This window comes from Typopeltis vanoorti, chromosome 7 (genome assembly GCF_054136105.1).
Source record: "Typopeltis vanoorti isolate ZY-2024b chromosome 7, IOZ_Tvanoo_1.0, whole genome shotgun sequence".
NCBI classification, from domain to species: Eukaryota; Metazoa; Arthropoda; class Arachnida; order Uropygi; family Thelyphonidae; genus Typopeltis; species Typopeltis vanoorti.
The window spans coordinates 140,984,959-141,012,086 of record NC_143555.1 but is presented as its reverse complement, the minus strand read 5'-3'; the positions used below and the strand labels follow the sequence as shown (position 1 = coordinate 141,012,086).

The following is a 27,128-nucleotide window of genomic DNA, read 5'->3' as shown; positions in this document are numbered from 1 at the left end:
ATATATATATATATAAATAAATATATCTAAAAAAGATAGATATAAATATATAGATAGATATAAATCATTGATCAAGTGCAGAATATGGTATTGGATGACCGGCAAGTCAAAGTGTGTGAAATTTCTGAGACTAGGCATTTCAAAAGAACATGTACAATATATTTTGCATGAATTGCAAATGAAAAACCTCTGCGCAAGATGGGCATCGAGCTTGCTAACAGCAGATCAAAAACGCAGCAGATGAAAATCTCTGAACAGTGCTTGAGCATTTTAACAAGAATGAAACTGATTTAGTGCATCGATGTATTACTATGGATGAGACTTGGATTCACCATTACACACCAGAATCCAAACAGCAGTCAAAACAGTGGACAGAAGCCGGTTGTTTAGTGCCAAAGAAGACAAAGTCAGTTCCATCAGCATGAAAGGTCATGGCATCGGTGTTTTGAGATGCTAAAGTTAATGTTTATTAATTATCTTGAAAATGGTAAAACAATAACCGGGGAATATTATTCCAATGTTTTAACCAGACTAGATGAAAAAATTCGTGAGACAAGACCCGGTTTGTAGAAGAAAAAAATCATTTTTCATGAGGACAATGCATTTGCCCACAAAGGTGTTTTGGCAATGGGAAAATTAAGGGATCTGCACTATGAATTGTTGGAACATCCACCCTATTCCCCGGACTGGGCTCCCTCCGACTTCTATCTCTTCCCAAAACTTAACCTATACCTTGCTGGTCAGCGTTTTTTTTCGAATCAAGAGGCGATCACAGCTGTAGAGGAATATTTTACAGATCTTACTGAGAACCACTACATTGATGGGATAATGGCGCTGGAGCATCACTGGAATAAATATATTAGTCTTAAGGGAGATTATGTTGAAAAATAAAAATAATTTTGAAATTATAAATTTGTTTTTTCATTGTTAGGGCGAGAACTTTTCAGATTACGCTCGTACATGGACAATAATAAGTATGTATATTTCAGCAGTTCAATGTATACGGTAACACCACTACGTTAATAATATTTTGACAAAATAATAAAATAATAAGCATATATTAATATTTATATTATGCTAAAATTAATCTAATCTTGAATTACTTAAAAATATTAATTATATGTCAGAGGTTGTATAAGTTCTTGATCACTTTCAAAATGGCAAACTTTGCTTACTTATTTACCTATGAAATAATGATGGCTATTTCAGTGGACTTGGTTGACAGAGTGGTTTAGGGTGCCTACTCTCTGACTATCAGGCTGTGGGCATGAATGTTAGTGACTGTCTTTAGGCAATAGATGAATTTCATTGCCTGGTGTCAGACCACTGTTTCACTTATTGTGGCTTGAAAAAGTTCCATGTTTGGTTTCTAAAGAAAGGTTTCCAGACTATGTAAAAATTCAATAAAAAAATACCAATCTCCATGCAAAAAACATACAATTAATAAAAAAAAATAGAGAAAAATTCTAAGCCCACCCATAGTACAAATGTACTATAGGTTTATTTACAGAAAAACCTTTCATGAGTGGGAGTTATATAAAAAAAAAGTCTTTCTTTTAACAATTGATTATACATATTCATGGATAATATGATTTCATAATTTTCACCATGCATCACTTGTCTATAAAAGAGACTTATGTTAATATCCAATCTGTAACTTTGTTTGTCTTTATTTGGCCTTTGTCACAATTAAAGGACTTAAAGATAGTAACACTATATTTTTTTTTCATGACAGCAGAGTTTCTCCTTTTTTTGGTAAACAAACAAATTCAGTCGTTTGCTGGACTATGAATAAATGCATTCAACAACAACAAATAATATATATAATGAACTTTTTAGTTTTTAATTTGTGAAATAGGCTTGCAGGTTGTACTGGGAGATCTAGAGTGTTGCTCATCACTAAGGCACTCTTAGCTTCACATATAGTAAATCATATATCCTACTATACAGACAAATATTTGGTTGACTACATCAACAATCATAATGATAAAAGATCAGTAGATATCGTCATCATCAGTAGATATCTTTAAAGCTGGAGAGGGCGCTAGTGGGTCAAGCGCTACGGACGTGTTTTGAAGAGCTCCTGATACAGATAAGTTTTACTAGGAATAATTAAGTATATATGCGTAATTGTTTAAGTAAGAGTGGCTGTAAACGGTATACGCTACCGGTATTATTAGTGTGGGTTTTTTTTTCTTGCTTAAACTAAATATGAAAACGTTAATATTAGACTTAGTAACCTGCAGAGAAAAAAAAAATGGCGGTGGCATTGTCATTCCATGATTTTAATTTGGATTTCAGTCGATTCATTAAGTGTGAGGTCTGTTATATGTATTCCATCGATTACATAAATAATTTGTGGATGTTTAGTGTGGATGGAAGAAGGGTGTGTGCGAAATGTGACCTGAACGAGGAATTGATGAATGCGAATATGAAGTTGATGACAGAAAGTACTAGTACCGATTGTGTCGCGAGTGCACGTTTGAAAGAGAAGGATGGTGAGAAGACAGACGAACAAATGTTAAAAAAATCAGGAAAAAAGAAAATGAGCGATTTGACAACCGTAACGGATGTTAAAAGGGATGAAAGTGAGGCGGAAAGAAACGAAATTCAGAGAACAAATGAAAGTAGAAATGGCGTGATGCAGAAATCGCAAGTAAAAAAAATCGAAAGAATGAATGATAGCAAAAAAAGAATGACTGATGGCGAAAGTTGGACGCATGATGGAACGAAAGTACTGAACCAAAGAAAGATGAATGACAGTAAAAGTGAGAAGAATGATAGCGAAAGTTGGATGCATGTTAGTTCGAAAGTACGGAAACAAAGAAAGAAAGGGCATTGTGGAGGCAGCATAAGAGAAGTGGAAGTAACCAATTTCATGAGGTCTACAAAGACCAGGCAAGGTGGGTGACTTGGTTGGTGAGAGTAGCTAAAGAGAGGTATGAACAGCAGTTAGCTAATGAAGCTAAAAAGAATCCTAGGGAGTTCTTTTGATATGTAGACAGCAAAAGAAAGAATGATTATGGAAGGATGACATTGATTGGAGGAAATGGTATAAAGACAGCTGTTGCAGAATGTGTGGTGGAGATACTTAATGAGCAGTTCATAAAGATCTTTGAATCTTGTGAATGTGACTTCATGGAGAGATTAAGAGCAGTTGATGATGGGGAGGAGAGACTGACTGTAAGTGAGCAAGAGGTGTTTGGGGAGTTGAGTAAACTAGATGTAAATAAGGCTGTGGGACTTGATAATATATCACCGCGTATTCTGAAGGAATGTGCCAGAGAGATGACACCTGCCTTGACATATTTTTTTAATACGAGTCTTGCACTTGGTCAAGTCCCTAAAGAGTGGAAGGAGGGCAAGATTGTGCCACTTCATAAAGGAGGTGATCGAACTCAAGCTATAGGCCTATCTGTGTGTCAGGTGTTGTGGTTAAGTTGTTGGAGAAGCTTGTGAGAACTAGGATCCAGAGTTGGGTTGACAACAATGGTATAATCTTTGATGGACAGCATGGATTTGCTAAAGGGAGGTCGTGTTTTAGTAATCTACTTACTTATTACAATAAAGTGACTGCTTCCTTGGACAGAGGAGAAGGATACACAGTAATATACTTGGATTTCACAAAAGCTTTTGATAGAGTACCTCATGATAAGTTGACAGTCAAACTAGAGCAGATGGGGTTGGATATTAGATTAGTGCATTGGATTGGAGACTGGCTATCTGATAGGTATCAACAAGTTGTGTATGGTGGAGTGATCACTAGTGGAGTGCCTCAGGGATCTGTTTTAGGGCCATTACTATTTAACTTGTATATTAATGATATTGGCGAAGATTTGGATGGAGATATTCAGTTGTTTGCAGATGATGCAAAGTCGGGCCGAACCATAAAGAGTAGTGAAGATGTTGTGGCCTTGCAAGAAGACTTTAATAAATTGAGTGATTGGGTAAGAAAATGGGGATGTGAGTTCAATGTTGCAAAATGTAAGGTTTTAAAATTTGGAAAACAAAGATGGGATGCAGAATTTATGCTTGGTGAGAATATATTGTTGGAAGTAGAGGAAATAATAGATCTGGGAGTGATAGTGGATAAGGATCTAAAATTTAGGAGACACATCGCCAAAATTGTGAAGACAACACAAAGACTTCTGGGAATGATGAGGAGGACACTGACGTGTAGAAGTAGGGAGATTCTTGTTCCATTGTATAAGGCTTTGATTAGGCCACACATGGACTATTATGCCCAGATTTGGTCACCTGGTTTTCAGAAGGATGAAGAGATGTTGGAAAGGGTCCAAAGGCGACTGACTAAGGTAGTTTCTGACCTCTGGAATGTCGAGTATGAGGAAAGATTGAAAAGATGTAATTTGCAGAGTCTAGTGGAGAGAAGGAAGAGGGAAATATGATAGAGACCTACAAGTTGGTAAGGGGTTGTTATAGGATCAATGGTGGAGAAGTTCTGCAGAGAATAGTGGGAGATCAGGGGAGAACCAGAGGTCATCCCTGGAAACTGTATAAAGAGGGTGTGAGTAGGGGAGTGAGAGGCAGGTTTTTTTCGTGCAGAGTTGTGAATGATTGGAATGCCTTGCCTGAGAGTGTGGTGTCTGCAGGGAGTTTGAATGTGTTAAGACCCGGTATGATGAGATGTGTGTGAGATAAAAGGACCTCCTAGATGAGTCTTTGACTCCGTGAGGACTTGTTTAGTAATAATAATAATAATAATATTTTTGGAAAATAAATAAAAATGCATACTTTTTTAGCCATCAATTATATTTACGCTGGTAGCTTTAGCCACTTTTGAAATGCCTAAACATTTACTACTCTAAATAGTGCATGTCTCAAGCCATCAAGATATTGAAGATGGTTGTTCAGTATTTCATGCATAATTTTTTTTTAAAAAAAAGAGAGCTATTTATACTTAAAATTTCCTCTCTCTAATCAATTGCCCACACACAGCACTGTGTATTATTATTATTATCAACAGACATGGAGTCAAGAGACTCATTATGAGAAGTACCACTCTTGCATGCACAGCTCATCATACTTCGACTCAAATGCACTCACCACACTCTCAGGCAATGCATTCCAATCACCCACTACTCTCCATGCAAAAAAACTACTCTTCACATCCACCTTATACAGCTTCCAGGGGTGGCCTCTCATTCTCCCCTTGTCTCAGGTATTCTATGAAAAATCTCATCCATGCCAATCTGGTAATTGTCCTTTACCAACTTATACATCTCAATCATGTCTCCCCTCTTCCTTCTATTCACTAGGCTCTATAATTTGCATTCTCTCAATCTGTGGTCATATTCCACATTCCAGAGACCAGAAACCAACTTAGTCAATCGTCTCTGTACCCTCTCCAACATCTCATCATCCTTTTGAAATCTAGTGACCAAATCTGTGCTCAGTAATCCATATCCAGCCTGATCAAAGTTTTGTACAATGGAATCAAAACATACTTACTTACTTCTACACATCAGTCTTTCTCCACATCATTCCCATAATTAACTTTGTCGTCCTCACAATTTTAGCAAAATGCCAATGAAATATCAAGTCCCTATACACTACAACCCTCAAGTCCTTCATCTCCTCCAAAATATCCCCACCAATCCTATACTCTGCATCCCATTTTTGCTTCCCATATTTTAAAACCTTACACTTTGCAACATTAAACTGATATCCCACACAATCACCCATTCAGAAGGTCTATTTAAGTTCTCTTGCATAGCTACATCTGCTCTACGTCTCATAACTCTTCCCAACTTTGCATCATCTGCAAATAAGTGTATATCACCATTTAAGCCCTTTCCAATGTCATTTACATAAAAATTAGACAACAGTGATCCCAAAACAGATGCCTGGGGCATGCTACTAGTGACTTTCATCTTCTGGGATATCATCCCCCATACACAACTTGTTGATACCCATCAGACAACTAATCTCTAATCCAATGTACTAATCTACTATCCAACCCCATCTATTCCAATTTAACTACTAGTTTGTCATGTGGCAATATATTGAAACCTTTGCAAAATCTAAATATACTACTGAATATGCTTCCCCCTTATCCAATGTATTCATCACCTTGTTATAAGTAAGTAAGTAAATTGCTGTAACATGATCTTCCTTTTTTTTTTTTTTATTATGTTGGACCCATATAAAGGAGGTTGGTTGGTCAACCTGTAGTACGTTAGTACCGTATATGAGTGGTGGGTTGTGAAAGGAGAAACTTGTTTACATTAGATTTGAACGCCTGTATGTTGTATTTCTTGGGAAATACGTCTGGGGGAAGACTGTTCCACAATATTGCAGTAGCAGGGATGAATGAGAAGAAAAGAAATTTGTTCTGTGGGTTTCGAGGTGTACTGTGAATGGATGTCGGGCGGCAGCTGTACGTGTTCTAATGGGCTTAGTACAGGGTGGGGGAATTATTGATGCTGTTTCAGCTGAACATTTCCCATGAAAATATTTATAAAATATACAGATTGCAGAGACCAGGCATCTATGTGAAAGTGGGGGGGGGGGGGGAGTGGGTTTTTTAGCAAACCCATGCTGTCCATTAAAGAGAATTCTACTACTGTCCACCCAGTTCTTATGAATCCTTGTCCTCACTAGCTACTTCAACACCTTGACAACAACTCCAGACAAGCAGATTGGCCTATAATTTGAAGCTGTAGTCTTATCACCTCCTTTATGATGTGGAACAATTTTGCCATATTTCCACTCCTTTGGAACCTGGGCTAATCTAAGTCTCATATTAAAAATGTACATTAAAGCTGTTAACTCCCTGAAACATTTCCTCAAGACACACTGTGATATACCATCAAATCTACTCAATTCCTCATATATCTCCTACATCATTTGCAGGAGGTATATGAGCAGCAGTTAGCATCATTTGCTAACTGCTGCTCATATTGCATATTTGCTATCCTTACTAAGTGAGTCACCTTCCTTGCTTGCTCTTTGTATTTCTCATGTAACTGATTATCTCCACTCATCTTGTGCCTCTCAACAATGCCTTTTTCTTTCAGATTGCATACTTCACTTCTTCAGTCATCCATTTTACCCCTACCTCATAATCTCCTGAGTGAGATTATGAGGTAGGGGTAAAATGCTCAGTCATTGCCTCTGCCAGATAATTCCTGAATAGAGACCAAGCAGCACTGATTTCTTTCCCATGCAATTCCTCATTCCATGATATCACTGCAAGCTGCATCCTGAGTTTGCTATAATCACCTGGCTTATAGTTCTTTATACTAACACCAAGAGTATCAGGAATAAAGGAGATGAATTGGTGGTGCTAATAGCATCAGTCCGTCCAAAGATTATTGGGATCTCTGAGACATGGTTGACATCAGATGATATACTAACATGAACAGAAGTAGCAGGGTACGGTATTTTTCAATAGGATAGGAAGGGAAAACGTGGTGGTGGAGTACTTCTTATGATAAGTGATGACTTATGTCCTCTCAGAGTGGAGGATTTGAAAGGCAGTAACACTAATAGTTTTGAAAGTACAGTCATACCCCCACTTATGCGAATCTGGAGTTATGCGGTTTGTTATATGTACGTATTCCCGTCCCGCTTCACCACTAGTCATATCTTTCAGGCACCAGCCGCATTCGCCAGTGTCGCACATGTTGTGGACAAGCACTGACGTGTTTCACAGGGTCTCCATTCATACACGATTTTTATAGTCTACAAACCTTGCGATTGTTTAATGTTATGTTCTTGATAAAAATTTTATCACATAAAAAATAATAATGTCGTCCAAAAGAAGCAAGTCCAATTCTGATATAGCTAGCAAGAAAAGAAAAACATCGACTTTGGAAACAAAACTCAACATTATTAAGGATTTTGAAGGAGAATGGAAATTTGTGAGCTAGCAAAGAAGTTCAATCTACAGGAATCCACAGTAAGAACAATCATAAAAGAAAGGTTTACAGAATTTGGAGGACATAGATTCTAACGAGGAACGAATTGTAGACACAAGGCAAGGAATAAAAAAATTATTAGTTTGCTATGAAGAAATTTTGCGTGACAAGAAAAAGACATTATGCCGTCAGACGAATCTATTAGATTTTATGAAACCATCGACATCGAAATAACTTTCTATTTTTTATGTATGAAAAACTACAATTATGATTATATTTCTTAAAAAATATAGGTGTTTTTGTAAACCTTTGGTCCCAATTGTATGTTTGTATATATAAATTACATGCAAAATTATACCCAGAGTTACGCGAATTAGACTTACGCACTTTTTGTTGGTCCCACCTACCACGTAACTTCGGGGTTTTACTGTATATGGTGTGAGGTAGAGGTGGGAAAGACAGGATATTTAGTTTGGTGTTGCTACAAGCCAGGGAGCATAGAGGGTGAGGAGTGGGATATGTTTAGGCAGTTATGCTTGGCAAGTGCAAGAAGAAGGATTGTTATGAGAGATTTTAACTACAGCAGTATAAATTGGAAAGGAGAAACTGAAAATAGTAATAAGGGAATGGCATTTTTAGAATTCTTGAGAGTCAAATGTCTTAGGCAACATGTAGTAGAAAAAGCACAAGGTTTAAGAGTTTTGGATTTGGTCATAACATCAGAAGAGCTGTTTACGACTGAGATGGCATCTTTGCTCCCAGTAGGAGAGAGTGACCATGTGGTTTTGATTTAGAAGATAAATAGACATGTAGCAGTATCAACGAGAAAGGAATGTATGTGAAATTATAAGGAAGGTTTTAGATATCAATTTGGGGCAGTTAAATGGAGGGAGAAATTGGAAGGGCAAGATATCATTAGTGCTTGGGAAATTGTGAAGGAATATATATTAGCAGCAATATTAAGCTGCATATCATGAGTGAAGAAGAAGACACAATTTCGTGTAAAGCAAATTAAAAATAATATCAAATAGGAACTGCAGGTTAAAAGAAGTTACGGAAGGAAGAGATATAAGGAGAGGGATGGAGAGAATATGCATGAAGAATATAAGACTCAGGCCAGGAGAATGAGAAAAAATTTAGCTATGTGGCCAGTAAGAGGAGAAATGATTGTGGAAGAATAACACTGTTGGATAAAAATAGGAATACAGTGACTAATGCAAAGGACAAAGTGGAGTTGAACACTGTATTGGGGTATTTCATCCTCGAGAAGCAGGTTTTAATACTAGAGGGATAGGCAGGTTCGAGGTTTAGAAGTGCAAGAGGAGAGTGTGTTTCAAATACTAAGTACTCTGGATGTCAATAAAGCAATGAGACTGGATGTAATTTTGCCATGGGTTTTGAGAGTATGTGCTAAAGAACTGACAGCTCCCTTGACCTGGCTTTCCAACGAAAGTCTGGCCAAGGGAAAGGTACCCAAGGAGTGAAAGGAGGATAAGATAGTAGCGTTGCATAAAGGTTGGTAGCAGACTGGAAGTGTCAAAACTATAGACCAGTTGTGTTTCATCCGTAATTGTTAAGATCTTGGAGAAATTAGTGAGGATTCATTTACAACATTGGGCAGGTGAGGGTAATGTTATCCGTGAGAGTCAAAACTGATTTGTTAAGGGGTGCTCTTGCTTTTAAAATGATTGCCTTTTATAATAAAGTGACAAGAGCTATTGATGAGGTAAAGGCATATTCTTCCATTATTTAAATTAAGGGGATATTAAATTCCACGTTCCTGGTAATTAATTTATGGAATTAACAACGCATATAAAGTAAATTAATTAAAGATAACTTTAATGAATCACTTCTATATTTCGACAATGTCACATTGTCATCTTCAGGAACATAAAGATATGGTATGTGCACTACAGGAACTAACAAAGCAAATGAGGCAGAAATTAAGACACTAATTTTGTTCCTAAAGTCCTAATGGTGCCCTCTTGCGGGCTAATTTGGTAGTCTTGGCCGTTGGGCTGAAGTTCTCATAATGAAAGTCTCCCAAATTTGGGGCAGTTTCATGCACCCAAATTTGTTGAGGTTAGGAACGTTTTTTAGAGCTGCTGAAGATTCTTTGAATAATCTTTCGTATTTAAACTTGCTGCGATGGATTATTTTTGTCTTCTTCCAACGAATTTTATGGTGGGTATCTAAGGCATGGTCTGCCAGCCCAGAGCGGCTGTACTGGTGAAACCGGATGTAGTCTTGGTGTTCTGAAATCCTGATATTTGTTGTTCTGCCTGTTTGGCCAAAGTAGGACAATTTGCAGCTGCAAGGGACCTGGTATACACCAGGTAGGTCTAGGGGAAGTGGTTGGTCTTTGGTAGAGCGGATAAGGGATGCCAACTTTTTATATGGTCTGTAACAGGAAGTAAGGTCATATTTCTTGAGGATATTAGTTATTTTTTCAGAGGTGCCCTGGATGTAGGGGATAGTGATAGACTTGGTGTAGTCTTTATTGTTGAGGGGGGGAGGGGGGTTGTGGTTTTCAGGTTTTAGTATTTTTTGGATTTTTTTAGGGTTATAGCCATTGGCTAAGAAAGTGTTGAGGATGTGGTTTAGTTCTATAGTCAGGGCCTTGTCATCTGAGCAGATTAATTTTGCCCTGTTATATAGTGTTTTTATCACCCCATATTGTTGTGAGGGGGGGTGGTGGGATTGCTGGTGAATGTATCTGCCAGTGTGGGTGGGTTTTCTGTAAACAGAGAAAACCAAAGATCCATCAAGCTGGCGGGTGATTAAAGTGTCTAGGAAGGGTAGGGTGTTGTTTTCCTCTTTTTCTAAGGTGAACTGGACTCTGGGATGTTGGTTGTTTAAGTGTGTTAGGAAGGAGTGGAGTGAGTCTGAGCCATGTGGCCAAATAGCAAACACATCATCCACATAACGAAGCCAAATAGTGGGTTTTTGTGGGGCGGAGTTTAAGGCTTTTTCTTCAAATGTCTCCATAAAGAAATTGGCCAAGGGTGGGGAAAGTGGTGAACCCATGGCTGTCCCCTCTATCTGTTTGTAGAACTTTCCTTGCCAAACGAAATAGCCTGAGTTCATTGTGAACTGAAATAGGGCTGAGATATCGGGAGGAAACTTGGCTTGGATGAGCTCAAGGGTTTCTTTGAGTGGGACATTAGTGAATAGGGAGGAGACGTCAAAACTGACCATTATGTCAGTGTGTTAGAGTGTGAGGTTTTCTATACTGGCTTTAAAGTGGGCCGAGTTTTTTATGTGTGATGGTGTGTTGCCAGTGTAGTGTGTGAGCGTTTTGGCTAAATGTTTGGCTAATTTATATGTGGGGGAATCAATGCCATCCACTATGGGACGTAATGGCACATTTTGTTTATGTATTTTTGGGAGTCCATATAATCGGGGGGGGTCTAGAGTTATAAGGTTTAAGCTTGTTGGTGACTTCCACAGGCCAAGAAGTGACTTTCTTAAGGAGTCTGTGGATAGTTCTAATCTGAGAGCTGGTCGGATTATATTCAATGGGGAGGTAAGTAGTACGGTCTCGTATTAAAGAATTTAGCTTACCTTTGTAGTCTTTTTGATTGAGTACCACAGTGGCGCTTCCCTTATCAGCTTTGGTGATTACTATTTTTTTGTTGTTTTTTAATTCTTGTAGGGCTGTATATTCGTTTTTGGATAAGTTGGATTTTGGAGGTTTGGCTTTAGTGAGAACACCGACTACATCCAGTCTCACGTTGTTGGCGGTATGGATAGGCAGGTTGCGAATGGTCAGTTTTGACGTCTCCTCCCTATTCACTAATGTCCCACTCAAAGAAACCCTTGAGCTCATCCAAGCCAAGTTTCCTCCCGATATCTCAGCCCTATTTCAGTTCACAATGAACTCAGGCTATTTCGTTTGGCAAGGAAAGTTCTACAAACAGATAGAGGGGACAGCCATGGGTTCACCACTTTCCCCACCCTTGGCCAATTTCTTTATGGAGACATTTGAAGAAAAAGCCTTAAACTCCGCCCCACAAAAACCCACTATTTGGCTTCGTTATGTGGATGATGTGTTTGCTATTTGGCCACATGGCTCAGACTCACTCCACTCCTTCCTAACACACTTAAACAACCAACATCCCAGAGTCCAGTTCACCTTAGAAAAAGAGGAAAACAACACCCTACCCTTCCTAGACACTTTAATCACCCGCCAGCTTGATGGATCTTTGGTTTTCTCTGTTTACAGAAAACCCACCCACACTGGCAGATACATTCACCAGCAATCCCACCACCCCCCCTCACAACAATATGGGGTGATAAAAACACTATATAACAGGGCAAAATTAATCTGCTCAGATGACAAGGCCCTGACTATAGAACTAAACCACATCCTCAACACTTTCTTAGCCAATGGCTATAACCCCAAAAAAATCCAAAAAATACTAAAACCTGAAAACCACAACCCCCCTCCCCCCCTCAACAATAAAGACTACACCAAGTCTATCACTATCCACTACATCCAGGGCACCTCTGAAAAAATAACTAATATCCTCAAGAAATATGACCTTACTTCCTGTTACAGACCATATAAAAAGTTGGCATCCCTTATCCGCTCTACCAAAGACCAACCACTTCCCCTAGACCTACCTGGTGTATACCAGGTCCCTTGCAGCTGCAAATTGTCCTACTTTGGCCAAACAGGCAGAACAACAAATATCAGGATTTCAGAACACCAAGACTACATCCGGTTTCACCAGTACAGCCGCTCTGGGCTGGCAGACCATGCCTTAGATACCCACCATAAAATTCGTTGGAAGAAGACAAAAATAATCCATCGCAGCAAGTTTAAATACGAAAGATTATTCAAAGAATCTTCAGCAGCTCTTAAAAACGTTCCTAACCTCAACAAATTTGGGTGCATGAAACTGCCCCAAATTTGGGAGACTTTCATTATGAGAACTTCAGCCCAACGGCCAAGACTACCAAATTAGCCCGCAAGAGGGCACCATTAGGACTTTAGGAACAAAATTAGTGTCTTAATTTCTGCCTCATTTGCTTTGTTAGTTCCTGTAGTGCACATACCATATCTTTATGTTCCTGAAGATGACAATGTGACATTGTCGAAATATAGAAGTGATTCATTAAAGTTATCTTTAATTAATTTACTTTATATGCGTTGTTAATTCCGTAAATTAATTACCAGTTATGTCTAACCAACGTATAAGTCTTACCACTAGAATAAATCCCACGTTGTTTTAAAACCGAATAAGAAACTCAAAGATTGGAATCAGAGAGTTTCTTGTCGAATATAGTATAGTAAACTATAAAGTATCGGCGATCACTAAGCGTCCGCTAAATGCAAGTGACCCTAGCACGTAGTGCAATACCGGAAATCTCACAGCAAAGTCGGTAAAGTTCTGATCACTATTCTTAGGTATTTTCCATAATGTAAAAACACATTTCCTAGGAAATGTATGCTGTTATTACATTATGGTGGGGAGGTCACTACCCAGACTGGTTTCAGCCTTTTATAGCTCTTTATATTAGCTCTTTATATTTAAGTAACTTAATGGTTGCACCTGTTTGGAAACTCGTATAGCAGAGTATAAGTTCTTTTCGCTATACACTTTGGTATTAACTTGGTCTAGCTACTCACTGATGAAGCCTCAAAAAAGGCTGAAACCGGTCTGGGTAGTGACCTCCCCACCATAATGTAATAACAGCATACATTTCCTAGGAAATGTGTTTTTACATTATGGAAAATACCTAAGAATAGTGATCAGAACTTTACCGACTTTGCTGCGAGATTTCCGGTATTGCACTACGTGCTAGGGTCACTTGCATTTAGCGGACGCTTAGTGATCGCCGATACTTTATAGTTCACTATACTATATTCGGCAAGAAACTCTCTGATTCCAATCTTTGAGTTTCTTATTCGGTTTTAAAACAATGTGGGATTTAATATCCCCTTAATTTAAATAATGTTTTTGTTGCCGAAATGAAGCTTATTAGCTCTTTATATTTAAATATATTTAAATATTCTTCCATTTTTTTGGATTTTACAAAGGCATTTGACAGGGTACCCCACATGATAAGCTGATAATTAAGTTGCAGCACATGGGTTTGGATGTCCGATTAATGACATCCAAACCCATTACAATGGAATATACACTAACCATTCAGGTTAGTGTATATTCCATTGTATAAAGCCCTGATCAGACCACACTTGGATTATTGGTCCCTATGATTTGAAGGGGACAAATTATCTGGAAAGGGTTCAGAGGCAGATAACAAAGATGGTATCAGGACTGTACAATGTTAGTTTTGAAGAGAGGCTGAGGGAATGCGGATTGCAGAGTTTGGTAGATAGAAGAAGGAGAGGTGATATAATTGACATGTTTAGTTCCTGTAACCTTTAGTCCCTGTAACCTCTTTCACTTGGTGGAAGAGAGGGAAGGGGAGAGGACAAGGGGCCATCTCTAGAAGTTATGAAAGGAAGCTGTGAGTAAGAGGGTGAGGAGTGGTTACTTTGCATGGAGAGTGGTTGAATCATGGCATGCATTGCATGATAGTGTGGTGAGAGCATGAACAGTCAATGAGTTCAAGGAATAGTATGATAGACTTTGTGTTTTCTAGGACGGACCTCCCACAATGAGTCTTTTGACTCCATGGAGGCCTAAATCATCATCATAATAATAATAATAATAGTTCCACATATAACCCTTTGTCACAAAAGTCCTGATATGCTTGCAACCACCCAAGTGATCACTTCATAGTCACTTTCACCAAGTGGAGGAAGATGTGATACTTCATTTACACCATCTTCTGATGAGATAATCAAATCCAAGACCCTCGATAGATATGTGGCCTCTGTTTTATATACTACTGAAGGTAGTTATTCTGTAAGAAATTCATTCTCTTTGGTTCCTGATGCTGTCTCTTCAGTCTATATTACCATAATTGAAACCGCCCATAATGATCACCCTTTTCTTATTAACCAGACCAGTTTGTCTAAACATTTCCTTCTTGCTGCCTTCCACATTACCAGGTGTATAGCAAAACCCTACTAAACATTTCATCCTGTCCACCTTCACTTCACATCATTCTGCTTCAATACCACTGTCAGTATTTGCTCCTCGCATCTCCACCCTAGGTGGGCACAATTCCTCTGCCATCATCAATAGTACTTCTGCTCCCATTTTGCTTTGTCTGTATTCGCAAAAGACTACCTATCCCTCCATCTCTATTCTTGTCAGAATGTCATCCTTTTCAACCATGTCTCACTTATACCAACAATTTTTGGTCGAATGAACTCTATTAATGCTACAGTTTTATTCTCCTTGTTTCAAATACTTCTCGCATTTGTAAACATACATATTAGCTCATTTTTGTTTCTATAACAAGTCTCCCACTAACCCCATTTCTCAGAAATGACTCCTCTACACTCTCCCCTATCCATTTCTGTCCATCATCACTGATATGACACCACTCCCAAAGTCTAAATGTCAACCCCATATCCTTGACTGTTTTTATGCTTTCTTGTGCATTCACACACCTCTTTTCATGCAGTACTTCCCTGTCATCCCCTGTCCACTCTGTGTTCCTTCTCTCTTATTCTCTTCACTCACATCACTCACCTCTCCATTCACAAACTTGTCTACCTTACTCACTTTCTCTTCCACAACACCTCTTATTTCCTCAGGTCTTACATTCACTCCAGTCATTCTCTCTTGCAGTAAAAGTTTCTCCAACTGACTCACACTAAATCCATTCAAATGTAGCCCATCTCTTTTATACAGCTCTATCTGCCCTCAAACTCATCCCACACATTCACAAAATGAACTCCTTTCACCTGACATAACTCTTTGCTAGCATACCATTCATAATCTTCATTTGCCTTCTCAACTCATCATTATCATATCTGGGCAACATACTGACTACCTTATCTACCAAACTGTTATCTTTCACTCTCCTTAACATCCTCATAACATCCCTCCTTACATTATTCTTGTTACCAGTCAAATCATTTGTGCCAACTACCACTACCAACTCTTTTGCTTGCATACTCCTCTTATCCAATGATTCAACCACCCTGCTTGTTCTACCTCCCAGAAAACAGACTTTGTGCACCTTTTCATTCACCACACCTCTTATCATTGAATCTCTATATATTGCCACTCTCAAATCATTCGATATTTCTTTCAAATCTTTCATTCCATTTTTCCTCACATTCCCATGCAAATCCATAATTCTCCTAATTTCATTCCTCATACATTAACCTCTTGTCTCGTCTTTAGCAACTCCTCTTTCATATCATGAATTAGTCTTTCGGTGTCTATGCAAATCACATTTTCACTACCTTGCACATATGCTGTCTTACTGCTCACCACCACTAATGGCCACAACTTGCTGCCACCTAAACACACTGTCTTACCAATCAACATCACTAACTCATTGCCACTTTCACTCACTGTCTTACTGTTACCAATCAAGCACTCAGCCGTACCATGAACTTCACTTACTCCTGCAGCTAAATCCACGATATTTTTCCCGCTACCTCTTACATTCAGTGATATCTCATAATCCATGAGTATGCTGCACTTCTTACATACCCAAACTCTCTGATCTCTCCTATTTTTCTTCTCCACATAAATATCTTTAATCTCTCCCCAAGCATACATACTGCATTCACAGCATCTCACCATTTTGAAAAAGCCACACCACTTGCATTGATCTTTCATGCCATCTTACATTTCACTGCCATTTCCCTCATGTTCAAAGCTGCACACAAGAAAAACAAAATAAATACAGAATAATAACTACACTGAACACTGTCTACCAATCATAACTATCATACAACAATATTTAAAAAAACTAATTATTGCTAATGCCACAGACAATTTTGAACATCTTTTCACAGCAATCTTGATGAATACAGTTTATGTTATAGGTCTTGAGATCACTCATTCATGGGTTTGATAAAAAGAGAGAAAGAACATAATTATTACTGATGAATTTCTCAACAACATTCCCCATGAGTCAACTGGGATCCTCAGTTCTTTTTTAATGAATAAGGTAAAATTCATGCTATATTTCTTGGCTGAAATGGCACCTCTCACATTTTCATCAATTATTAATAATATAAAACCTATAATTATGGGTGGTACAGTATTTTATCAATGTTATGAACAGAGGAACCAATGATATTCAAGGAGTGGTATGATAGACTTTGTATTTCCTAAAAACGACCTCCCACGATAAGTCTTTTGACTCCATGGAGGCCTGGAAAATAATAATAATAATAATACGCTATTCTACGATAACAACCCTTTTGTTCTCCTTTAGCTCTTTTCTGCATGCCACTGACTGTATACAGTCAACTCTAAAGTTATATCTTTTTTGCATTATATAGGTTATAGGTGATAACAGGAATATATACACATCAGTATATATCATTCTACAATAGGAGGATGTCCCAGTAGTTACCTTAGTATGGTATATATCATTTTAGCTTAGTTTGTCTTATATGTGTTTTTTTTTATAATTAAATTTCTAAATCTTAGGTTAATATCAATCATATGGTTTAATTGATTAATTATAATAATAATGGATAAATTTCCATTGTTATTGTAATTCAAATTTACAACTTGTCTGATCATTCTGAAAGATTTTAAAGCTATCCGTTTTTATGCATTTTAAGAATTTATCCAAATTATTCTTTACAGAGAAAGGATGGTTTGGATAAAATAAGGATTATTCATGTGCCGGAAGCTTTAGTATGTTTTTAACAGAGTGTGTAGTTTGTGAAATGAAGTTTTAAAATAAGAATATATTCAAGGTCAGTATCCTAAAGGGGAAAAAAAAAAAATAAATATTTGAATATTTTTAAAATTTGACCTACAGAAGCAAAATGATTGATTTATTACAATACATAAATATTACCTGTTAAGCTTGATGAGCAGGTCAGCCCGACTCATGTAGGCAGGAATGTAATCCACTTTCATACTAATAGCTTGTCGAAAAAGCTAACAAAAGAGAAAGCACTGTAATCCTTTTAATTGTTGTCCACTTTATATGTCATATCATAATAAAAGAATGTAAATTTTTTGAAAGCAAAAAATCAAAATATTACAAAAATAATGACTTAATTATTCTAGTAATTATTTCATTTCTTAATAATATTTTATATCTTTTAACCTGACACTTCACAAATATCATATGTATTTGTATCACCAGTATAAACGCAATAGTATCTCTTGAACTTAACCTTTGATAATATTCCTATTTATGAATAGTCAGAAGATCACCAAGTATTGATATCCTTCTTCAGAATGATAGCATTTTTTTCTTAAAAGTTCAGTTCGGTGTAAAACCATTTATAGCAGTGTTTTCTATAAACCTATAAGAGATAGTTGTTGAAATCAACACTTTTTTTCCCCTCAAATTTTTTTTCTTGGAAGGGAGGGAGTATTTTTGTTACTGAACTTTAGCAAGATGACTTAGAATTTGTACAATGTACCATTATACCTGCAAAGTCAAGCAGATGTTAGGGTCTTACAGGAGGACTTGAATAGATCACATGATTGGGCAGGTAAGTGAAACTATCAGTTCAAAATGTTGCAAAATGTATGGTTTGAAATTTGGTAAGTAATGATGCAATGTAAAGTATACACTTAGTGGGGAAAGTTTAAAGGAGGTAGAGGAGATAAGAGATCTGGGAATGGTGGTGGACAAGGACCTGAAATTCATATACAAGCTGTGAAGTTGTTGACACATTGCACAAATTGTGAAATCGTCACATCAGATAATAACAATAATATGGAGGACCAAGAGGTACAGAAATAAAGTGGTTATGATTCCATTGTATAAGCCCTTGATAAGGGCATCATATGGATTACTGTGCACAAGGATATGTTAGAAAGGATTCAGAAAAGATTCACAAAGGTGGTCAGTAGTCTTTGAAATGTGGAGTATGAAGACAGAATGTAAATTTGAAAGCTTCATGAATAGGAGAGAAGGGGGGGGGAAATATGATTGAGACATATAAGTTAGTCAGAGATTGTTATCAGGTTGACATGGAAGAAATTTTCATAGATGGTGGGGTAGAACAAGAGGCCATTCCTGGAAATTGTATAAGGAAGGGTGTGAGCAGAAGGTTTTTTACATGGGGAATGGTTAGTGAGCAAACTGCATTGCCTGAGTGTGTTGTGAATGTAGACACATTGAATCAATTTAAGGCATGGTTGGATGAGCTTTGTATGTGATAGTGTGTACCTCCCATGATGAGCATCTGACCTATATAGAGTTAAGCAATAATAATATCAAATTTAAGAATTCTTGGATTACTTCACAGATCTTTGGACAGATAATACTAACATAAAAAAAAAATTACACCAAAAACATTTAAATGATATAAAGCATTTTGTAAGTAATAATCTAAGTAAAATAAAAAATGGTAAATCAGCAGAAGAAGATGGGATAAACTCCAAACTGTATAAATTTGCTTCCTTCTTGCAATGTACTGATAAAGTATTCAATGTCAATCCTATAATTTTTGAAGCCTACAGACTGTCAATCTATTCTTTTAGGAAGCAATCCATAGACCTGCCACAGCCACAATCTTTGTCACTCACTTCTGGATCCTCTCCACAACTTCATCCCCATGGATCCAGGAGTCCAGATGTGGCCTTATATAAGCCTTATAACCTCTCTATCCCTGCTTGTTAGTGTGTTCTTCAACAACCATGTAATCTGATGTGCTGTTTTGATTACCTTTGCAATATGTCTAAACTTCATAATACCAAAATCCCTGGCATCAGTTTCCTGCAGATCAGTTCCATCAATATAGTACACAGCTTCTGATTTCTTCCCAGTGTGCATCACCTTATACTTGGCCATATTAAACTGTCAGGCATTTACCTTTGCCCATACTTTTAGTCTGTTTAAGTCTTCCTTCAGGATTTCTGTATCACCTTCATTTACCGCTGCTCTTTCCAGTTTAGCATTGTCAACAAACAACTGAATATTTCCTGTCAAATCATTTCCTATATCATTGATATATAAATTAAACAACAGATGACCAAGTACTGAGCTCTATGTACACCACTGGTGGTCATTTGCCTTCTCCTGCACTCAACTTCTCCATAAACCATTCTTTGATATCTGTTTATCAGCCACCCTTTAATCCAAATCACCAGATTCATATCCATCCCCATTTGTTCCAATTTATGCAATAGAGTTCTATGTATAATATTGTCAAATGCTTTTGTAATGTCTAGCAATATCACTGAGTAGCCATTTTCCTTATCCAACTCCATTGTCACTTAAGCAAATTACTAAGCCAAGACCTGCCCTTCACAAAACCATGTTGTCCCTATCCACCTGGTCATTTCTTCCTTTCACTAACTTCTCCAATATCTTTACCACCACTCCTAATGTGCTCATTGACTATAAGTTATTACTTCTGTGTTGAAGCCTGCCTTTGATATGAGTCTTTGACTCCATGGGATCTTGGGATAAAAATAATAATCTCAATATCATTAACATACAAATTGAACAACAATGGTCTCAAAATTGACCCCTGCACTACACCACTAGTGACCTTCCTCTTTTGGGATACTGCTCCCCATATACAACTTTCTGATACCTATCTGACAGTCGGTCACTGATCCAACCCAGAAGTCTGTTATTCAATCCCATCTGTTTCAATTTATTTAACAGCTTGTCGTGTGGCAGTCTATCAAAAGCATTTGCAAAATCCAAGTATATCACTGTATATGCATCTTCTCTGTCCAAGATATTTGTCATCCTGAGATTATTTAGGCTCATTATGGCCAATTCTGGCAAAAGAAATCATCAGCAAGCCTGTTCAATGGATGACCTCTATTAGGACAATCTCTCTATCTGTATTCTTTTAAAAGGTTCATACCAGACACATTAGTTAAACTGAGGTGATAGAATTTCCATTCTACTATGTGTATATAAAATCATTGCAAGTTCAATGAAATGACTGATAATTTAGAACATACATGCAATGTTTTTCCCATATAGCTCATATCCTTTGCTCAAAACATTTAATTAAATTAAAAAAAAAAATCTTCAGTTGTAGAAAATATGTGTCTCAATGGTTCATAATTATGTGCAATGCAACTTCAATATTGCTGAAGTTAAGGGGTCTATGAAATGCAAATTGCTTTGCTTCCTTTTGCTGTTTTTGTGGATAACATAGGATGATATAATCATAAAACTGAAATATTGCAAGGCCTTCATATATACATTGCCAGGTGTAGAAAGCAAGCCATTTTATGTAATGCATAAAATTACTGTTGATATTTCTATTTCATTAAGACGATTTGTCAATATTAGTTTTACACAAAAATTCTAGAAAAAAAATTAAACCGGAATGGCCAATATATTCAAGAATTTGTACTTACCTGATGCAGAAGAGACATGATATACAATCAAACAACAACATGTGTGGGACACAGCCTGTTAGGAATGTGTTAACATACTCTCCAAATATGTTTATATTTATTTATTACTGGTTCTTGGTTTAATTCTTTCACTTTTTCTTCATTTCTTTTATGATCAAATAGGATATATTTTGTTGCTTTTCTCATAAATTTCATTTTGGCTGATATTAATCTTTGCTCATCTTTTATTTTTATTATCCAAATTTCTCTTCCATTAACAGGGTTGTTGTAGCTAATGTACTGTAAATTTTTAATCAAGTCTATACACTTTAAACACAGAATTTATTACATCTGTTATTTTAAAGCAATTTTTAATTTTTATATTTATGTCTCTTTCATCTTCATATGAAATGCATCCCAAATAAATAAAAGAATTAACTGGTCCCAAAATTTTATTATTATTTTACTTCTCATTAGATTATGACCTGTCAACATCATAGTTTTGATTTTTCTATTGAGATTATTATTATTATCATTCAGCCAGCTTGGTTGGCAAAGTGATTAGCATATCTGCTCTCCAGTCAAGAGGCTGCAGGTTTGAATTCCACCATTATTATTATTATTATTATTATTACATAGCATCTCCAGGGAGTCCAAAGACTCATCGAGGGAGGGCACCTATTCTACAGCTCTCCGTCTTCACCACTCCACCAACCCAACTACCTTCATCTACGTCAACACCATCTACCGACGACAACCACCATTTTCACAAACATCCATGGCCACGGTGGGATTTGAACCTGCAGCCTTTTGGCTGGAGAGTGGATACGCTAACCACTCAGACAACTAGGCTTATGAATTCCACCATGGGCATGGATGTTTGTGATTGTCCTAGTAACTCTATGTGGAAAGGGAATCTGCAACCCTACCATTTCTTCTAGCTGAAGGCTTCACTCCCAAAATCCAATGAAATACAGGAGTGACCAATCAGTGTCAAAAACTGATGCCAAATGTGAATAGCTAAATTTTATTATTTAGCTATTCACAAGACTCATCATGGTAGGCCCAACCTAGAAAATGCAAAGTCAATCAGACCACTCGTTGAACTCATTCACCATTTGTGCTCTCACCACTTTATCAAATAATGCATTCCATAGCTCAACTACCTTCCATGCAAAGAAACCACTCCTCATGCTCTTGCCATGACTTCCTTTTGCAACTTCCAGAGATGGTCCCTTGTTTTCTGCCAAATGTAAGAACTCCTGAGTGTCAACTCCATAACTACCTCTGAACAGTTCAAATGTCTCAGTCATATTATCTGTCCTTCTTCTATCTACCAAACTTTGCAATCCACATTCCCTCAGTCTATCCTCATAACTAACATTGTACAGTCCTGATATCACTTTGTTATCAGTCTCTGTACTCTTTCCAATGTTAATTTATCCCTTCAAATCCTGGGGACCACATTTCAGCACAATAGTACGGATGTAGTCTGATCAGGACTTTATACAACTGAATGACTACTCTTATTTCTGCTGGTCAGTGTTGTTCTCAGTATTGCAGCAATCCTCTGGGTTACCTTCATCACCTTTGCAATGTGTTCATAAATTTCAGGTTTCTATCAATCATCATCCCCCAGATTCCTTGCCTCCCCAACTTCCTCCAACAGAGCATGCAGCTTCCCATCAATATATCCCAAACTTCAATACTTTACATTTAGCTGAATGAAAATAATCATTCATTTGTCCATGTGTCCAGTTTATTCAAATCCTCTTGCAGGGCTACCACATCTGCACTATTACTAATAACCCTTCCCAGCTTCACATCATCTGCAAACAACTGAATATCCTCCTGCAATTCAATATAAAGGTTAAAAAATATAAGTCTTGGTACTGAGCTCTGTGAAACCCTACTTGTAATCTTCTGCTTCCTTGATACTGCTCCCCCATACACAACTTTCGGATACCTATAAGACAGCCAATCCCCAATCCAGTTCACTTACCTGACATCCGAACCCATGTGCTGCAACTTATGTGGCACCCTAACAAATGGCTTAGTAAAATCCAAAAAAAATGGCAGATATGCCTTTTCCTCATCAACTGCTCTTGTCACTTTATTATAAAAGACAATCATTTCACTAAAGCAAGAGCACTCCTTAACAAATCAGCTTTGACTCTCACAGATAGCATTACCCTCATCTGCCCAACGCTGTAAATGATCTCTCACTAATTTCTCCAAAATCTTAACAACTACAGATGAAATACAAATTGGTCTATAGTTTGACACTTCCATTCTACTAACACCCTAATATAATGGCACTATCCTACCCTCCTTCCAATCCTTGGGCACCTTTCCTGTAGCCAGACTTTCACTGAAAATCAGGTCAACAGAGCTTCAGTTCAGTTCTTTGAGAGCACTCTCTCAAAACCCATGGCAAAATCCCCAGCCCCATTGCTTTATTGATATATAGAGTACTCACTATTTGAAACACAATCTCTTCTTACACTTCTAAACCTTGAACATGCTCCATCCCCACTGTTGGTGCCAGGTTATTTTGAGCCCTAGGCAAAGTTTACAAGTGCGTCCTTTATTTCACAAGTTGGATATTTTTTTAAATGAAATTTTAAATATAAAAAATAAAAATTATTTTGGCATGCTTTATTAATAATATACAAAGTAATATACAATATATATAATATATGAAAATCAAATTTAAATTTTTCTTGCCTTCAATTTTGCAAAATTTTTTACCATTTCCTTTAAATCTAGTGTAGAAGCTAGCTCGTGTTCGATTGAAATTGTTGCCAAATCTGTTAACCTGTTTTGGGACATTGTTGAGCGCAAGTATGTTTTAACAAGTTTTAACTTTGAGAAACTATGTTCTCCACTTGCTACTGGAACTGGAAGTGTCAGGAGAATTCTTAGTGCAACAAAAACATTGGGTATGCAGTCGATAAGCTTTTGCTGTACTATATAGAATAGTACTTCTTGTGGTGGCATGGATTTTGGAAGTCTTCGAGCTATTGCTTGAAGTTCACTGCAGAGATCTTCAGCATAGCTTGAAGTTTTGCACCCCTTCATGGCTTGCACCCTAGGCAGTTGCCTAGTTTGCCTAAACTGTAATGCCAGCCCTGTCCATCCCTGCAGTATTAAAACATACTTTTCTAGAATGAAATACTTCAATAAAGTGTTCATTGAACAACTCCACTATGTCCTTTGCAGCGGTCATTCTATTTCCATTTTTATCAAACAATGTCATTCTTCCATAGTCATTCCTCCTCCTACTGGCCACATAATGAAAGAATTCCTTAGGTTTTCTTTGAATCTCAGGGACAATCTCTTCTCATATTCCAGTTTTGCCTTCCTTACCATACTCCATACTAACCACTCTATTGGCCTGAATCTTATATTCTTCATGCATCTGCTCTCCAATCCAATCCTTATTATCTCTTCCATAACCCTGCAGTTCTCATTTCATATTGTTTGTCATCTACTTTACACCAAGTTGTGTTCTCTTTTTCACTCATAGTATATGACTTGCCATTACTGCTAATAAATATTCCTTCGCCAGTTTCCAAGCACTGGGGATATCTTGCCCTTTCAATTCCTACATCTCTGGAACTGCCCCAAGTTGATTTCTAAGATTATTATAATCACCTACCTTTCTTTCTCTTTGATACTACTGCATTCTATTCATCTTTCGAGTCAAAATCAGATGGTAACTCTCTCCAACTGGGGGCAGAGATGCCATCTGAGTTATAATCAGATCTTCTGATGCCATGACCAAATCTAAAATTCTTGAACCTTGTCCTTCAAGAATTCAAGAAATTCCTTTCCCTTACTATTTCTACATGCAGTTTCCTCTTCCCAATTTATACTGCTCTAGTTAAAATCTCCCATAGCAATCATTCTTTTTGTACTCACCAAGCTCAACTGCCTAAACCATATGCTATCAAATCCATTAGTACCATTGCTATTCAAATTCTCCACTGTGAGAGGACACAATCATCACTTATCATAAGCATTACTCCACCAGTACATTTATTCTTCCTATCCTGCTGAAAAATGCTATTCCCTGCTACATCTTCAGCTTTTAAATATATAATATATATTTCTACAATGTGAATTATAATACACATTAATATCACACAATAAATTAAAGATGCCAAGAAAGTATATTCTCGGTTTTATCTTTTATCCACATTTAAGCAAACAAAGTTTGTGAATGAAGTCTCTTCACAACTAGGTTACTAGTATACAGAGGCTAATGACTTCACATCACTTGCCTTAGTATCTCATAATGGAAAGCACATATCCTTACAGATGTATAATACTATGCATTATGGGAAGGGCCACTACCCAGACCGGTTTCACTGTATAAGTGAAGAGAAGTCTCCAAAATCTCAGGTAATACCCCAGGTCACTCTAAACTCAGTAAGTGTGAGAGACCTGATGGATCAGCGACAGGCCCACCCTGCCACAGAGAGGAACCCTCAGTGGTGGCTCTACCAAATGGCAGTCTCATCCCACCACTGAGCAGAGCCATAAACTCAGCAGTGGTTCCACTCAGAGACAGGCAAAAATCTGCCACCAAGTAGAACTGCTCATATCTCAGTGCAGTAACTATCTCAACACTAATGCACATCAGTGGGAGCCAGACCCAGAAGTGGTACCAAGGGTGAAGTAATGCAATAGAAGTCATATTTCCATATACAACTAGCCAAAAAGTGTCACACCTTATTACTAAAATACTCTGAATTAGAGACTGATGTTGAAAGTTTTTTCACTTGGTTATACCATAAATTAAAGATGCAAAGAAATTATATTCTCAGTTTTATCCTTTACTCAAGTGTAAGCAAGCAATGTTTGCTGTGAACTCATCAGCCTCTATATACAAGTAACCCAGTTGTGAAGTGAATTCACGTGCAAACTTTGTTTGCTTACACTTGTATAAAGGATGAAACCAAGAATATAATTTCTTTGCATCTTTAATCATTAAAGTGGAAAAGTTTTGAATGGGAATATTCAGTTGTTTGCAGATGATATGAAGTTGGAAAGCACTTCAGGAAGTAGAGCGCATGTTGTGACCTTACAAGAAGACCTGAATAACATACGGAGATAGCAGGGTTTTTCTCTCGGAAACTCGGGTTTTTCATCCTGCATACAGACAAATCGGCCCTTCAGAACACATACAATTTTCAGACAAAAAATACTTGTGGTGGTTGTGGGCGGTAGATGGTGCTGGTGTAGTTGATTGGTAGTAGCGGTTCGGTAGTGGTGGAGACAAAGAGCTATATAGTGGGTGTCCTCCTGCGATGAGTATTCGGACTCCTTGGAGGTGTCACAAATAATAATAATAATAAAAACGGGCATAGGAATTGGGATAGCAGTTTAATATTGCAAAACATAAGATTTTAAAATTTGGAAAACAAAGATGAGATGTAGAATTTACTCTTCATGGGGATATATTGTTGTAGGTGGAGGAAATAAGTGATCTTGGGGTGATGGTGGATAAGGATCTTAATTCAGAGGACACACTGTCAAAATTGTAAGGATAGCACAATGAATTATGGCAATGATGCAGAGTACAATGACTTGTATAATGACTTCTACAGTGAATCTCCATACCTGTAGAAGTAAGGAGATTCTGGTTCCATTGTATGAGACTTTAATTAGGCCACATATGGACTACTGTGCACTGATTTTGTCAATTGGCTTTGAAAAGAATGAAAAGATATTTTAAAGGGTTCCAGAGGTGATTGACTAAGATAGTTTTTGGTCTCTGCAATGTTGAGAATGAAGAAAGGTGAAATGAATGAAGAAATACCATTTGCAGTCTAGTGGATAGGAAGAAGAT

The 27,128-nt window shown here is 37.3% G+C and overlaps 1 protein-coding gene across 1 annotated transcript in view; it reads right to left on the bottom strand.

Annotated features, from left to right (window-relative positions):
• The window catches only part of LOC150105132 (protein O-mannosyl-transferase Tmtc3-like), a 318,113-nt gene that overhangs the window by 107,412 nt on the left and 183,573 nt on the right, over positions 1-27,128 (bottom strand). Inside the window, exon 10 of the mRNA XM_090395125.1 lies at positions 17,802-17,884. Within this exon, the coding sequence (XP_090251251.1) occupies positions 17,802-17,884 (83 nt within the window). The remainder of the gene's footprint in view (positions 1-17,801; positions 17,885-27,128) is intronic.